Source organism: Pistacia vera, unplaced genomic scaffold (genome assembly GCF_008641045.1).
Source record: "Pistacia vera cultivar Batoury unplaced genomic scaffold, PisVer_v2 Contig34, whole genome shotgun sequence".
Lineage (NCBI taxonomy): Eukaryota > Viridiplantae > Streptophyta > Magnoliopsida > Sapindales > Anacardiaceae > Pistacia > Pistacia vera.
In genome coordinates, this window is record NW_022196157.1 from 816,070 (window position 1) to 831,853 (window position 15,784).

Consider the following 15,784-nt stretch of genomic DNA (forward strand, 5'->3'; position numbering starts at 1 on the left):
ACTTCATGTCACCAAATGACGAGGGAATACTACTAGTCAACAAATTGTTAGACATATCCAAATACCATAACGACTTCATGTCATGACCAAATGAAGATGGAATACTACCTTCAAAAGCATTTATGGAAATCTTGAAATAATATAACACTAGTAGATATGCTCCAGTTTCCATTAGAATGTGCCCACTGAAGGAATTTATGGAGATATCTAAATGATGAAGGGAAGTCAAGTTTGCTACACACCAAGGGAAGGTACCCATTAAACCATTACCAATGATCCTTAATTGCACAAGATTATGCATCTTACATATTCCTGAAATAAAAAATGTTCCTTAATAGTTAGTATACGAAGCACAAGGGTAATTATAGCTATGCAAATGTTCCTTAATCAATACGCTTAATAATTATTATAGTGTACAAATTTAATAAATATACTAGTCATGTGCACTATTTATTTTTATGTTGTTTTCCTTTTTAATAGAGTTATATATATATATATATTAAAAGGTTTTGCCTAGCATTTTACTCGTAAGTACATATGAGTTTTACTGTAACGGTTTAATATCCCTATGGGCTATGGATTCAAGAAATCTCTACATAACTATTGTGGAATTAAATAAATTAACAAAGATAATGAAATTGAAAATATTATTAAATCATGTAAACTTTTTGATATAGAATAATTTTTTATTTGAGACTTCAATTTTTCAGTTTGCTTTTTAATATTGAAAAAGATAAGAGTAAAAAATCCACTTCATCCATTAATTTTTTAGATTAATACTTATGATTTCATCACAATAGTTCACAAATTATTGTTGAGAGCAGTTTCATCAATCTCCAAAAGTTTTAAATTCTTGAAACTAGGCAAATCTGCGAACAATATTAAATTTCACATATGCTAAATAGGATGTAAACTCAGTGTTCTTATCTCAACTGCCAACTAGGATTCTAATCTTCAGGATTTCGTGCTTCTAGCTAATTTCATATAGGCTATCTTTTCTATGATTATTTTTATGTCATATTAGTGGGGAAAGTTATTTTCTAGAAGCAAAGTAGTTGTAGAAGTTATCAAATTAAAGGTGCAGGTTTATATTTTTGTAGACAACTAAAATGTTGTATATCACTAATCTATAAGACTATAGAGTAGATTTTTAATTGGGTATTTTCTTATATTTATAATAATGATCTCATATGGACATTTAATTATCTTCAAGTTCGTATAAGATCGAGCTTTTTTCTAGTTTTAATCGAGTTCAAGTTCGAACTCGATTTCAAGCTCATCTAATAGGGGTGGCTTTGCAAATTTTATAACTTTTAAATTACATATGACCCCTATTACTTTAAAAACTGTCAACTTAACCATCGAGCTTGGAAATACTTGCGAATATATTGAGTCGAGTTTTACTCAATTAACTACTCGAACTCGACTTGACTAATGCAAAGTCGAGTTCAGGCCAACATCAAGTATAGTTTGAGTGGCTCGACATGATTTTCACCCCTAAATAGATTACATGCTTCACTCCTTTGTTCAGGATTTAAACCATTATGTGCAAACCCAATAGCTCTTATTCCTTTCATTTTCACTCCCAATAAAATTTTTAAAAACTAATAGATCCCCTTGCATAAAAATAAAAATTACAAAGAATATGTAATAAATATATTAGAATTAAAAACGGGGGTTTTACAAAAAAAAAATCCAAACTTACCATGGGGGCCGGCTATTCCGTTCTCAAAATCTCTAAGATTTATAAGGATAAAATTTAAATAAATAGAAATAAAAATAGAAAATCTGAAATTTTTTAAAAATTGAGTGGGGGCCGTGGTCCCCACTCGTCATTCATTAAATCCGCCCCTGGCTGTTTTGGTTTCCCCTGCCCAGCCTTCGGCCCTCCTGCATAGACACTCCTGGCTGTTTTTTTCTTACTGGGTGTGTGCTTGAGTTGTAAAGGATTATTTCCTTGTTTCTTTTTGAATTGTGACGCCCCTTCTCGTTGCAGGGGTCGTGTTGTTTGGGTTCCTTCCTTTTAGGTGCTCATTCCCTTATTCTTTATAAAATTACCACTTACTTAAAAATAAATAAATAGATAAGCAATTTCACATATATAGTTTCTTCGATAATTTGACATGAGAATCAGTATTTAATTTATCAATCTCAACTATATTTGAAATTTTGTGTTTGAAATGCATTTCATAGAGTTATTTTACTATTCAATAATACTACAGATATGATATTATATAAATTTAGATCCCAACGATAGTTGATTTAATTTACCAACTCAACTCTCACATGGTTGAATTATTGAGATAAAAAATTGGGATGGGATCTCAACTTTATACATGCAATGTTAATTTTTAACATTTCAAAATTACGTGAAAATTATCTTAAACTTATTGTTTCATTAACTTGTGCCACAGAACTAGTGACGAAATAATCAAATAATTGAAAACGGTGAAGTTAAAAAACAATAAAGAAATCGTGGCAATTAAAAGATGGAATAGAAGGGACCTCTGTTCTCAACAAAACCGGTTATAAAATTGTCGCTTAAATGAAGTACTTTTAGTTGTTGGAAGGAAGAAAAAAAAAGAACTAACGAGATGCCAAAATCTAGAAGTGGGATTTCCAGAACAAATAAGAGCGATTTCGATAACTCTGCCTGTGGTGTTGCTGCACTCAACCCCTTCCCATAGACAACAGTCTGAACTCTGAATTATTGTGTCCGTTAACTGAGTTTTGAAGACTGCAAGGATCATTAAAGAAATTTTTGAGTTGCAAGAGAGCAAATCTCTCTTGCTTCCAACATTCACGACTTTGCATTTTGTCAAATGAAACAAAAATCAATACCATCCACACCCACACCCACATCCAGTTTAATCCCATCTTATGACAATCCACTCCTTCCTTTTTTCTGTGATTGATATGAAGGGAGCAAGACCTTTATATCAATCCAAACCAATAACCGAACCGGAAAACCTGTTAACCGAAAACGGTTCGGTTACGGTTCGAAAAATTCAAAAAACTGAATTTCCAGTTCGGTTACCGGTTCGGAAAAAAATAAAAAACGGTTAACTGAAACCGGTTTTTTGAACCGGTTATATATATATATATATATATTAAATAAAAATTATATATTAAATAAAATAATAATAATATTTTTAATGTATTGTTAGTAGTGGTCAATTGATATGTATGAATGTTTAATTTTTATTTGGATATGTATTATTTATATTTACAATTTAATTTAGGAAAAAATTAAAAAAAATAAGTTTTATAAAAAAAAGGGAAAACCGGTTAAACGAAAAATCAGTTTTCCTTTCAAATCGGTTCGGTTTCGATTCGAGAATTTTTTCGAACCGAAAAACCAGTTTGGTTCAAAAAAGCGGTTAACCGCTTTTGAACACCCTATTAGTACCCCTCCTCCTAAAATTATCTTGTTACTTTTTTAGGCATGGATAACATGGTGATGAAAGCATGGATGAAAGTTTTTCTTTTCTTTTTTATTAGATATTATAATAATTTTTAATGCTATTTATTTAATTTGAAATTTATTTTCTTTATTATAATATTTAGTGAAATAATATAATTTTAATGTACTTTATTTGCATTTTGGTATAATATGATTACGAAGTTTTGTATGCATTCCACTATTTATGTGTTGTTAGTAATCTTTTAGCATTTTCAAAAATTAGGAAATTACAGCAATAGTTCGGTAACAATTGAAAAGTAAATGTTTACAAAAGTCCACAAAAGTGGCCCATCGTTAATATGTGTTTATATATATATAGTTTAGAATCCTAATACAAAATTAATTACTTATAAGAGTTTAATTATATTATATTTTATTGCTTAAATAGTTAAAAAAGAATGTTTTAATTGATTGCTCATGTTGCAATAGTCAACTAAATGAAGAATAAGAAACCAGACCAATGGCTCACTTTCATTATTATCCTTAACATTTGTACACAATGGGGGCAATAACATAAAATACAGCTAAATCTATTAATTCCAGGGAAAAAAAAAAAACACATGTGAATGAATTTCATCTCTGAACATTACATCCTAGAATATCTGACCTTGCAAACTATTATTTGACAATGCTAGGTGTTCTAATGAGATGCAACCCGCCAATTCCTCAGGTATTCCTCCAGTCAACAAATTGTTAGACATATCCAAATACCATAACCACTTTATGTCACCAAATGAAGAGGGAATACTACCAGTCAACAAATTGTTAGACAAATCCAATTCCGACAACGACTTCATGTCACCAAATGAAGATGGAATACTACCTTCAAAAGCATTTCCAGAAATGTTGAAATAATTTAACACTGATAGATATGCTCCAATTTCCATTGGAATGTGCCCACTGAAGGAATTTATGGAGATATCTAATTCATTAAGGGAAGTCAAGTTTGCTACACACCACCAAGGGAAGGTACCCGTTATACCATTACCAATGATGCTTAAATCCACAAGATGATGCATCTTACATATTCCTGAAATAAAAAATGTTCCTTAATAGTTACCATATGAAGCACAAGGGTAATTATAGCTATGCAAATGTTCCTTAATCAATATGCTTAATAATTATTATAGTGCACAAATTTAATAAATATACTAGCCATGTGCACTATTTATTTTTATGTTGTTTTCCTTTTTAATAGAGTTATATATATTTAAAAAATTTTAAAAGTTTTGTCTAGCATTTTACTCATTAGTACATATGAGTTTTACTGTAACGATTTTATATCCCAATGGGCTATGGATTCTAGAAATCTCTATATAACTATTGTGGAATTAAATAAATTAAATAAGATAATGAAATTGAAAATATTATTAAATCATGTAAATTTTTTGATATATAATAATTGTTTATTTGAGGCTTTAAATTTTCAGTTTGCTTTTTAATTATCAAAAAAGATGAGAGTAAAAAATCCACAAATAATTTAATGTTTCATCCATTATTTTTTTTTTTTAGATTAATACTTATGATTTCATCACAATAGTTCACAAATTATTGTTGAGAGCAGTTTCATCAATCTTCAAAAGTTTTAAATTCTTGAAACTAGGCAAATTTGCGAACAATATTAAATTTCACATATGCTAAATAGGATATAAACTCAATGTTCTTATCTAGTAGCGGATCCAGGAATTTCTTTTAGAGTGGGCCAAAATAAAAATTTATTATACATTACTATTTTTGTCCATTAATATTTTTTTTAGGGTGAGCCAAAATATATAAATTTATATATTAATATTAAAAAAAAAAATTGTGAGGGTGGGCCAAAAAGTGGCTGGATCCGCCACTGTTCTTATCTCAACTGCCAATTAGGATTCTAATCTTTAGGATTTCGTGCTTCTAGCTAATTTCATATGGACTATCTTTTTCTATGATTATTTTTACGTCATATTAGTGGGGAAAGTTATTTTCTAGAAGAAAAGTAGTTGTAGGAGTTATCAAATTAGGTGCAGATTTATATTTTTATAGACAACCAAAATGTTGTATATCACTAATCTATAAGATTATATAGTAGATTTTTTATTTGGTACTTTCGTATATTTATAATAATTATCTCATATGGACATTTGATTATCTTTAATAATAAATGTTCCAATTAAATATTTTTAATTTCTTATTAATAATATAGATGGAATAACCCAGATAATTAAATATATTTTACCATTTTAAAGGATAGAATTTCATTACAATAGCACAAACCATTAACTTATCAATAATTAATTAATTACTTAAATAAATTATAAGAGAGATAATTATTTACTCTAATAAGTCATTTGATCAATATTACCTAATCAATTGAAGTAATGTATATAAAAAATATTACTTGTCTTAATCCTTAATTCATATCTATTTAAGTAATGTATCATCTTATATAATATTACCTAATATAAATTTTCAATAAAACAATTAATTACACTTAGAAGGGGAAGGAAAAAAGTTACTAACCTTCATCAAGTGACGTGTTCTTGAAGGTACAGTTGACAATTGATAAATACTCAAGAGAAGTCATGCTACTAAGCATTTGAAGAGAGTTGTTGTTGTTGAAAATAGTGTTACTTATATCCAATTTTGTCAAACTCTTGAACGTAGGCAATTCTACACATAAAGAAGGAAAAAAAAAATGTTTTTTTTTATGTGTAATTGAAATAAAGAAGAAATATCATAAACTAATTTCAATGTTCTATTTTATTTAACAAAATAAATTTAGAAAAGTGTATTCAAACATTTAACCATCGTTTAAGAGTAGTACTAATTAGATATTAATGATCTAAAAGACTAGAGTTAATCCGGCATTGCATATTCATTGTTAGGTTTTGACTATCTTTTCCTAAATATTTTGGGACAAATAATCTCATGCTTTAAGAGACCCTTTAGTACAAAACCAATTGAATGTCCCAAACAAATTAACTAATCTTCTAAATTGGAAAATTTTCTCATTAATAATCAAATATTTAATGAAGAATACTAGACATAAATTTTTTTATATATAATTTAACCATTAATAAAATGAATAAAAGAGTGTACATAAAAATTTAATTTAATAAATTCAGATAATTATTATTAATTTTTTTTCTTTTTATAATATGTGCTCAAATTATACTTTTAATTTACCAAGAGAAGCTTTGGACCTTGGCCCTCATTAATTAAAAGGCTACTTCTTATGAGAGGGTTGTTACTTTTTCTTGTTAGTTAGGAAGATTTTCAATTTAGGACCACTTATTTTAAAAACAATAAGGAAAATACGGTAAGTTGTAAAACTTAATTCAAAAGGACACTTAAAAGCTAACAACTAAATTTTGTTAAAATTAACTGTTTTAATGACATTTACTGTAATATCCTTATTAAAACCTAAGTGACATATGAAAACATAAGAAGACTAACATAACCTGACAAGAAAAGATATTCTTATTTTTCCATAAATTAATAGTAAGTGTAAAATAATATTTTTTTTTCTGCTAAAAAATATATATTTTTTTCTGCTAAAAAATATATTTTAATATTAGAAAGAACACTTAATATGGTATTGGCGAAAGGATAATCTGCTTTCCTACTAGCATAGATCACATCACCTTGAAAATATTGTTCAATAATCTACACCAATTATTATAATATTCTAAATTGGAAAAGAGTCAATTGCTAATTTATAAATTACTTATTAATAGGTTATGCTTGATTGAATCGGAAACTAAAAATTAATTAAACCTGTAAGAAGAGAGAAGTATTAACCTTGCCCAGGTAACGTGTTTGTTAGATTACAATTGTCAAGTAGTAGAGTCTCAAGGGAATTGCATGATCCATTGAATATTGCAGGGAAGTTGTTGAGAGCAATGTCATCAAGCCTCACATTTTTCAAACTCTTGAAAGTAGGCAAAACTGCAAATAATATTACTCAAAAAAATATAATGAAGTTGAAACTNACCTTGGCTGATGTTTATGCAAGGTGCAATGTGGCTGCCTTGGAGCCAAGAACATATACTGAAGCTGCTGGATCAGATGCTTGGAAGAATGCTATGCAAGAAGAGATCTCTATGATTGAGAAGAACAATACATTGAGTCTAGTTGAAAGACCTGAAAACAGAAGAATAATTCAGGTAAAGTGGATTTACAAACTAAAGTTAAATCCTGATGGCACAATCCACAAACACAAAGCAAGACTTGTGGCAAAAGGATTTGCGCAACAACAAGGGGTAGATTACACTGACACATTTGCTCCTGTAGCTAGACATGATACTATAAGGTTGATTCTTGCCATGGCAGCCCAATTTGGTTGGAAAATTTTCCAACTTGATGTCAAATCTGCCTTCCTAAATGGCTGCCTGGAGGAGGATATTTTTGTGGATCAACCTGAAGGCTACCAAGTGAAGGGTGAAGAAGGGAAAGTGTACCTGCTAGAGAAGGCTCTGTATGGCCTAAAACAGGCACCTAGGGCCTGGTATAGCCGCATAAATGAGCATCTTAACAGCCTAGGTTATGTACGAAGTCCAAACGAACATACCCTTTATGTTAAAGAAGCTGAAGGTGAACTAATGGTGGTGTCTTTGTACGTGGATGACCTTCTGATGACAGGGAGCAATTCAGACCAGTTGAAGATGTTTAAACAATCCATGCAATCTGAATTTGAGATGACAGATTTGGGGGAGATGACATATTTTCTTGGTATGCAAATTTTTCAGTCCAAAAGTGGAATATTTGTGCATCAAGAAAAGTATGCAAATGAAATTCTCACAAAGTTTGGAATGGAGAATTGTAAACCTTCAGATACACCCTTGGTTTCTAACCTGAAGCTGAGTAAAAATGATGGTGAAAAGGAAGTGGATGAGAGTGTGTTTAAAGGCCTGGTAGGCTGTTTGTTGTACTTGACAGCCACACGGCCAGACCTAATGTTTGCAGCAAGTTATCTCTCTAGATTCATGAGCTGTCCAAGTGAATCACATCAGAGAGCAGCAAAGAGGGTGTTAAGGTATGTGAAAGGAACTTCAAATCTGGGAATTTGGTTTAGAATAGCAGGAAAATTTTTTTTGCAGGGGTACACAGACAGTGACTGGGGAGGCTCCGTTGATGACATGAAAAGTACCTCTGGGTATGTGTTTTACATCAATAAAGGAGCCATTGGTTGGTTGTCAAAGAAACAAGACTCAGTGGCTCAGTCCACTGCAGAGGCAGAATACATTTCTGCCACAGCAACAGTGAATCAAGCTGCATGGTTTAGAAAATTTTTGGCTAATTTGAAGCAAGATCAAGATAAGCCAACCTCTATATGGTGTGATTATCAATCAGCAGTGGCAATGGCAAAGAATCCAGTTCTCCACGGCAGGACCAAGCATATTAAGATTAAATTTCATACAGTTAGGGAGGCTGAAAATGAGGGGGAAGTGACCTTGCTACACTGTCGGGGTGTGGACCAGATTGCAGACATTATGACTAAGAGTCTGCCTAAAGCCAAGTTTGAGGAACTAAGACTCAAACTTGGTGTTTCCAGCATGTGCATCAAGGGGGAGTGTTGATGTTGTGATGCTGTGCTGGAAATATTGCAAGGGGTCAAGTCTGCAAGCTTGTGTCTGGAAGATGCAGAAGGTTACATGCAGCAGTGGTCTTAACGTGCATGGGAGTGCTTTTGTGTAATAACGTGTTTAGAGAATTAAGGGTATTTAAGTAAAGTGTATTAGAAGTAACATGTGTGGTGTTTTTTGAATTTTGAAAGTTGTAATGTCTGCTGTAGTTGGTGTAATTAGCAGAGAGTTGTTAAGTGCTGTATATTGTCCATGATCAATGAATATGAATGTAATCAGTTTTTGTCTCACGGTGCTCTGTTTTTCTTTTCATTCTCATATATCATCTCCGGCTGAAACCAACAGGTTTAGGTGATACTGAAGATGGTGAACAGGTAAAGTAGTTTATGTTAAGGTTCTTCCATTCTATAACTCCATCGGTTAGTTGTCTCAACTGGTTAGTTGTGTTATTCCTTTAGGATGACCTTCCACTACTTTGGCTTATCATAGGGTCAAACTTGTTTGTCCTATGGTTTCAAGGGAACTTTTTCTTAGATTATATCTCTATCAAATCTATGCAGTTGAGCAAGGAAATATATCTGTTTCTCTTCAGAAAATGGCACATTATTTATTGTCATCAAAGGAATGTTGGTTTTCAAGCAGTCAGGAATACAGACTCTTATTGTTCTTGTAATTGCCGGTGATAGGTTGCTGAGTACCATTTTCATCGTCATCAAATATGTTCCATCATTATCAGGCATAATAAACGAAACCCCGCTCTGATGATTGTGGATGGCAGAATTTCTTGCTGATGAAGATGGAGCTATAAGAGATTGTCTATTTGACTTGCCAAGTATGTTTAGTTGGTTTCTGCAGTTGACATGTCCCCAAATTTCAGTTATTGACTGTTTCCTGAAAAGGAGCAGCTTTTAGAATAGTTTTGAAAGTAATTGTCTTGTTTTTCTTGCAGACAAAGCTATGAAGACTCAAAAACTAAAGAAGGAACTAGCTTCCTCTTTATATCCTGCATTTAAGGTGGCAACAACAAAAAAATTGAAGCAAAGTCGATGGTGACTTGTGACTTCTTCATGCACAATTTTTGTGAAGCCAATAACAAAAGGACGAAGAAAATCTCTTTTTGTTGTGTAGAACCTTGTTATAGCAGACATCCTCTCTCAATAACCCCAATTTGTATATATTTTTTAACCACCCCAATTTTCAGTCATTTTTTTAATACCCGAATTTGTATCTCGAGATGATGTAGATAAATCTGCTCATGATATTAACAAAGGAAAATTGATTCTTATTCAATTTCGTTGTTCTGGAATTAAACAATCAGCTTTTGGTTCTGTCCCAGCTCTGCTTGACTTTGAGATCAGGGAAGACCGGTGCTTTCCTATGGAAGAATGCTCCCAGCATCAAATCAGGGTGTAAAGGTAAGTTGCTTTCTTTTAAGTTATCTTAATGTCTATCTAATTAAACTCAAGCTAAAAAATTTATGGTTAATCAAGATGGAGCTATAACAGACTGTTTCTTTGACTTGCCAAGTATGTCTCAGTTGATTTCTGAGTTAAACCAATGGCGAGATTTTAAAATGTGACAATTTCTTGAAAACAAGCAACTTGCAGAAAATAATTGAAGGTAAGTCTCCATATATTTTTTATTGTTGGGTTCAGACCAGGAAACGAATGATCTGGAAAATGGACTGTAAAGCAGGTGTTTCACATGAGATTTCACTACTGCTGATAGCAAGCACCGTTTAGTTTTTTAGTTTGGGCTTATGTTTGCTTTGGAATAATTGGAGAGAACACATTTGGTTTTGAATATTGTACTTTAAAGACTATGGTTTGATCTCATTTATGAGTTATTATTTATTGTTGAGACTATTTTTACTTCTTTCCTTTATATTTATATATATATAACCTGGATTAATGCGGCTATAAAGAAAAGTAATAAAAAGACATTGGCAGCAGGAAGTTGAGAGCCTTTGTCAATATCATTTGTGATGCTTTTCTTTTCTTTATTAGATATTAGAATCATTTGTAATGCTATTTATTTAATTGGAAATTTATTTTCTTTATTTAATTTTCAGTGAAATAATATAATTTTAATGTACTTTATTTGTATTTTGGTATAATATGATTATGAAGTTCACTTAAAGAGTTTAATTATATTACATTATATTGCTTAAGTAGTTTAAAAATAAATGTTTTAGTGGGCTGGGCCGAAAACAAGTAAAAATAACGTTTGGGTCTGGGTTTTCCTACTTAGACCCACTAAACTAACAGGTTTGGTTCATTTTAAAAGGATTTGGTGGGACACAAAATTATTTCAACACAATCCATTTTTAGGTGCAAGTGCATTAACCAATTTTTAGGCAATATTTTATACAATTGAAAGAGTTTGATCAAGATCATGTAAGTATCATGGATATGAAATTTAAGCTTGGCAATCATATGTTGCTTTGTTAATTTTTTTTTTTTTTTTTTTTTTCTAGACTTCTCCAAAATTTATAAGCTAGTTTTATGCATTCAAATTTCTCAATTATTATTCTTAGAATCTTTGACGTAAAAACACATGTGAATGAATTTGATCTCTGAACATTACATCCTAGAATATCTGACCTTGCAAACTATTATTTGACAATGCTAGGTGCTCTAATGAGATGCAACTCGCCAATTCCTCAGGTATTCCTCCAGTCAACAAATTGTTAGACATATCCAAATGTTTCAATGCCTTCATATCACCAAATGAAGAGGGAATACTACCTTCAAAAGCATTTCCAGAAATGTCAAGTGATTCTAACTTAGGTAGATATGCTCCAATTTCCATTGGAATGTGCCCACTGAAGGAATTTATAGAGATATCTAAAAGTTGAAGGGAAGTCAAGTTTGCTAGACACCAAGGGAAGGTACCCGTTAAACCATTGCTACTGATGTCTAAGTCGTGAAGATGAAGCATCTTACATATTCCTGAAATAGAAATTGTTCCTTAATAGTTACTATATAAAGCACAAGGTAATTATAGCCATGCAAATGTTACTTAATCAATATGCTTAATAATTATTATACAGCACAAATTTAACAAACGTACTGGCTATGAAACTATTTCTCTTTTGCCCTTTTTAAAGAATTATATGTATATTTGGAAAATAGATTTCACATATGCTAAATAGGATGTCAACTCAATGTTCTTATCTCAACTGTTGACTAGAATTCTAATCTTCAGGAATTTCGTGCTTCTAGTTAATTTCATAGGAACTATCTTTTTCTATGATTAATTTGTAGAAGTTATCAAATTAGGTGCAGATTTATATTTTTATAGACAAGTAAAATGTTGTCTATCACTAATCTATAAGACTATATATTAGATTTTTAATTTGGTATTTTTTTATATTTATAATAATTATCTCATATGGATGTTTGAAATCGGAGTCTAGTCGAACTAGAGTATTTTCTTTTTCAAAAGTTGGATTATCTTTAATAATAAATGTTCCAATTAAATATTTTTAATTTCTCATTAATAATATAGATAGAATAACTCAGGTAATTAAATATATTTTACCATTTTAGAGGATAGAATTTCGTTACAGTAGCACAGAACATTAAGTTATCTATAACTAATTAATTAATTCAATTATAAGAGGGATAATTATTTACTCCAGAGAAGACAAGGCCAAAGGAGCTATTGAAACGCTTGAAGGGACAGGTAAGGGACAGATTGATTGCACCAACCAGGCACAGGACTTATTAGAAGAGAACTAATAATTTACATCGTGTATTCTATCCTTTAATTGATTGGGATCATTATTTATATTCATAAAAACAGACATAATTAAAAGTCATAATTAACTCTGTTTAATAAACACGCATTGTTTTAATCTTTAATTCATATCCATTTAAGTAATGTATCATCTTATATAATATTACTTGACATATATTTTTTATAAAATAATTAATTACACTTGGAAGGGGAAGGAAAAAAGTTACTAACCTTCATCAAGTGACGTGTTCTTGAGGATACAGTTGAAAATTGTTAAATTATGAAGAGAAGTCATGCTCCAAAGCATTTGAAGAGAGTTGTTGTTGTTGAAAATAGTGTTAAGTATACGCAATTCTGTCAAACTCTTAAACGTAGGCAATTCTACACATAAAGAAAAAAAAAATATGTGTGTATTTTCTTTATGTGTAATGGAAATAAAGAAGAAATACCATAAACTAATTTCAATATTCTATTTTATTTAACAAAATAAATTTAAAAAAACATATTCAAATATTTAACCATCTTTTAAGAGTAGTGCTAATTAGATATTAATGATCTAAAAGACTAGAGTTAATCTGGCATTGCATATTCATTGTTAGGTTTTGACTATCTTTTCCTAAATATTTTGGGACAAATAATCTCATGCCTTAAGAGACTTTTTAGTACAAAACCAATTGAATGTCCCAAACAAATTAACTAATCTTCTAAATTGGAAAATTTTCTCATTAATAATCAAATATTTAATGAAGAATACTAGACATAAAATTTTTAATACATAAATTAACCATTAATAAAATGAATAAAAGAGTGTATATAAAAATTTAATTTAATAAATTCAGATATATATTTTTTTATTTTTATAATATGTACTTGGATTATACTTTTAAGTTAGCAAGAAAAGTTTTTGACTTTGGCCCTCCTTAATTAGATGGCTACTTCTTATTAGAAGGTTGTTACTTTTTCTCATTAATTAGGAAGATTATCAATTTAGGACCACTTATTTTAAAAACAATAAGGAAAATACGGTAAGTTGTAAAACTTGATTAAAAAGGGCACTTAACAGTTAATACCTAAATTTTGTTAAAATTAATTGTTTTAATGACATTTAGTGTAATACCCTTATTAAAACTTAAGTGACATATGAAAACATAAGAAGACTAACATAACCCTAGCTAGAAAGGATATTCTTATTTTTCCATAAATTAATAATAAGTGTGAAATAATATTTTTTTTTTCCTCTAAAAAAATTATTTTAATATTGGAAAGAACATTCAATATAGTATAGGAGAAAGGATATTCTGCTTTCCTACTAGCATAGATCACATCACCTTGAAAATATTGTTCAATAGAAAATAATACAGCCACCGAGGGTAGTGCACTGAATGAGGTGACAAAATTCTGACCATTGATCAATTTTAACTTAATATTAATCAATGGTCAGGATTTTACCACGTCATTCGGTGCACTACCGTTGGTGGCTGTAGCATTACTCTTGTTCAATAATCTACACCAATTATTTTAATATTCTAAATTGGAAAAGAATCAATTGCTAATTTATAAATTATTTATTAATAGGTTATGCATGATTGAATGGGAAACTAAAAATTAATTAAACTTGTAAGAAGAGAGAAGTATTAACCTTGCTCAAGAAACGTGTTTGTCACATTACAATTGTAAAGTTGTAGAGTCTCAAGGGAATTGCACGATCCATTGAATATTGCAGGGAAGTTGTTGAGAGCAATGTCATGAAACTCCACATATATCAAACTCTTGAGTGTAGGCAAAACTGAAAATAATATTACTCAAAAAAATATAATGAAGTTGAAACTGTTGAAAAAGCTAAATATAATGATAACTGAATGTTATATATATAAGGTACAAAATTTTGTTGAGATCTTATGCAATTTTGTTTACTCTAATCAATTCGTTGGATCATTGTTTATATTCTAGAAAACATTTTAGACTTAGTTAAAAGTCAAAATTTAACTTTTAAGGAGAGGGAAAATTAATTGTTTAATAACTTTTACTGTAATACCCTTATTAAAATTTAGTGACTATAAAAAAACATAAAAGACTAATATAACCCTGACAAGAAAAATTTTAATGTGTGCATTTGATAGACTGATAGAAGTGATTTCAATTATTAATTAAGTTCATGCATGAGCAACAAGCAGTTGGTTCCAAATATGGTTTAATTTAGCTAGTCCAAGATTATTGTTTTTAAATTTCTTTTTCCTTTTATAATATGTACTCAGATTATATTTTTAAGTTAGCAAGAAAAATTTTGAACTTTGACCCTCATTAATTAGATGGCTACTTCTTATGGGAGGTTTGTTACTTTTTCTATTTATACGTTTGGTAATAATGTTTATTTTTGCACATAACATTTTTAATTTCCAATTATAAATTATAAATTTTACTTGTAAGGAGAAGAAAAGTTACTAACCTTGGTCAAGCAGAGTGTCATTGAGGTCACTACTAATAATTTCAATAGACTGAAGAGAAGTCATGGCCCCCAACATTTGAAAAAAGTTGTTGTGAAAAACAGTGTCATGAATCTCTAAACTTGTCAAATTCTTGAACAAAGACAACTCTACAAAAGCACAAAAGTTATTAGGAAGATTATCAATTTAGGCCCAATNAGACTTTTATCACTTTTTTTTTTTTTTTTTTTTTTTTTTTATGTTTTTTCTTGGTGCTTATTAGACTTTTTTGCACAAGATTAATTGAATGTCCCAAACCAATTAACTAATATTCTAAATTAGAAATTGTGATCATTATTAATATTATAAATAATAATATAAATGTTATTTTTAAAGTTATAATCAAATAATTAATGAATTATATTAAACAATATATTAATGTATATGGAAAATTGTATAAATAATTTGTTTATATAAGTAACATTATTCAAAATTAATATCTAAAAGTTTTCTATTTTAAATTTAGACACAAGCCATAAATAAGAAATGTCTTAATTTATTCAAAAAGTATAATCTTGCGAAGATTATAATGT

The 15,784-nt window shown here is 29.8% G+C and overlaps 1 protein-coding gene across 1 annotated transcript; it reads right to left on the reverse strand.

Moving 5' to 3' along the window:
• Positions 1–4,018: 4,018 nt before the first annotated feature.
• LOC116138303 (leucine-rich repeat receptor-like protein kinase PEPR2) lies at positions 4,019–15,354 on the reverse strand. Its single transcript, XM_031424019.1, has 4 exons — positions 15,215–15,354; positions 7,244–7,390; positions 5,963–6,112; positions 4,019–4,493 (listed from the first exon to the last, which is right to left on the reverse strand). The coding sequence occupies exons 1-4, from the start codon at positions 15,288–15,290 to the stop codon at positions 4,057–4,059; spliced, it is 810 nt and encodes a 269-aa protein (XP_031279879.1). The 5' UTR covers positions 15,291–15,354; the 3' UTR covers positions 4,019–4,056.
• Between the last annotated feature and the right edge of the window lie 430 nt (positions 15,355–15,784).

Excerpts from the sequence above, each read along its gene's own strand:
- LOC116138303 (XM_031424019.1), bottom strand. The coding sequence starts at position 15,290 with ATGTTGGGGGCCATGACTTCTCTTCAGTCTATTGAAATTATTAGTAGT. Across the intron at positions 6,113-7,243 it reads AAACACGTTACCTGGGCAAG|AATTGCCTACGTTCAAGAGT; the intron begins GTTAATACTTCT and ends CTTTATGTGTAG. Across the intron at positions 4,494-5,962 it reads GAACACGTCACTTGATGAAG|GAATATGTAAGATGCATCAT; the intron begins GTTAGTAACTTT and ends TTTTTATTTCAG.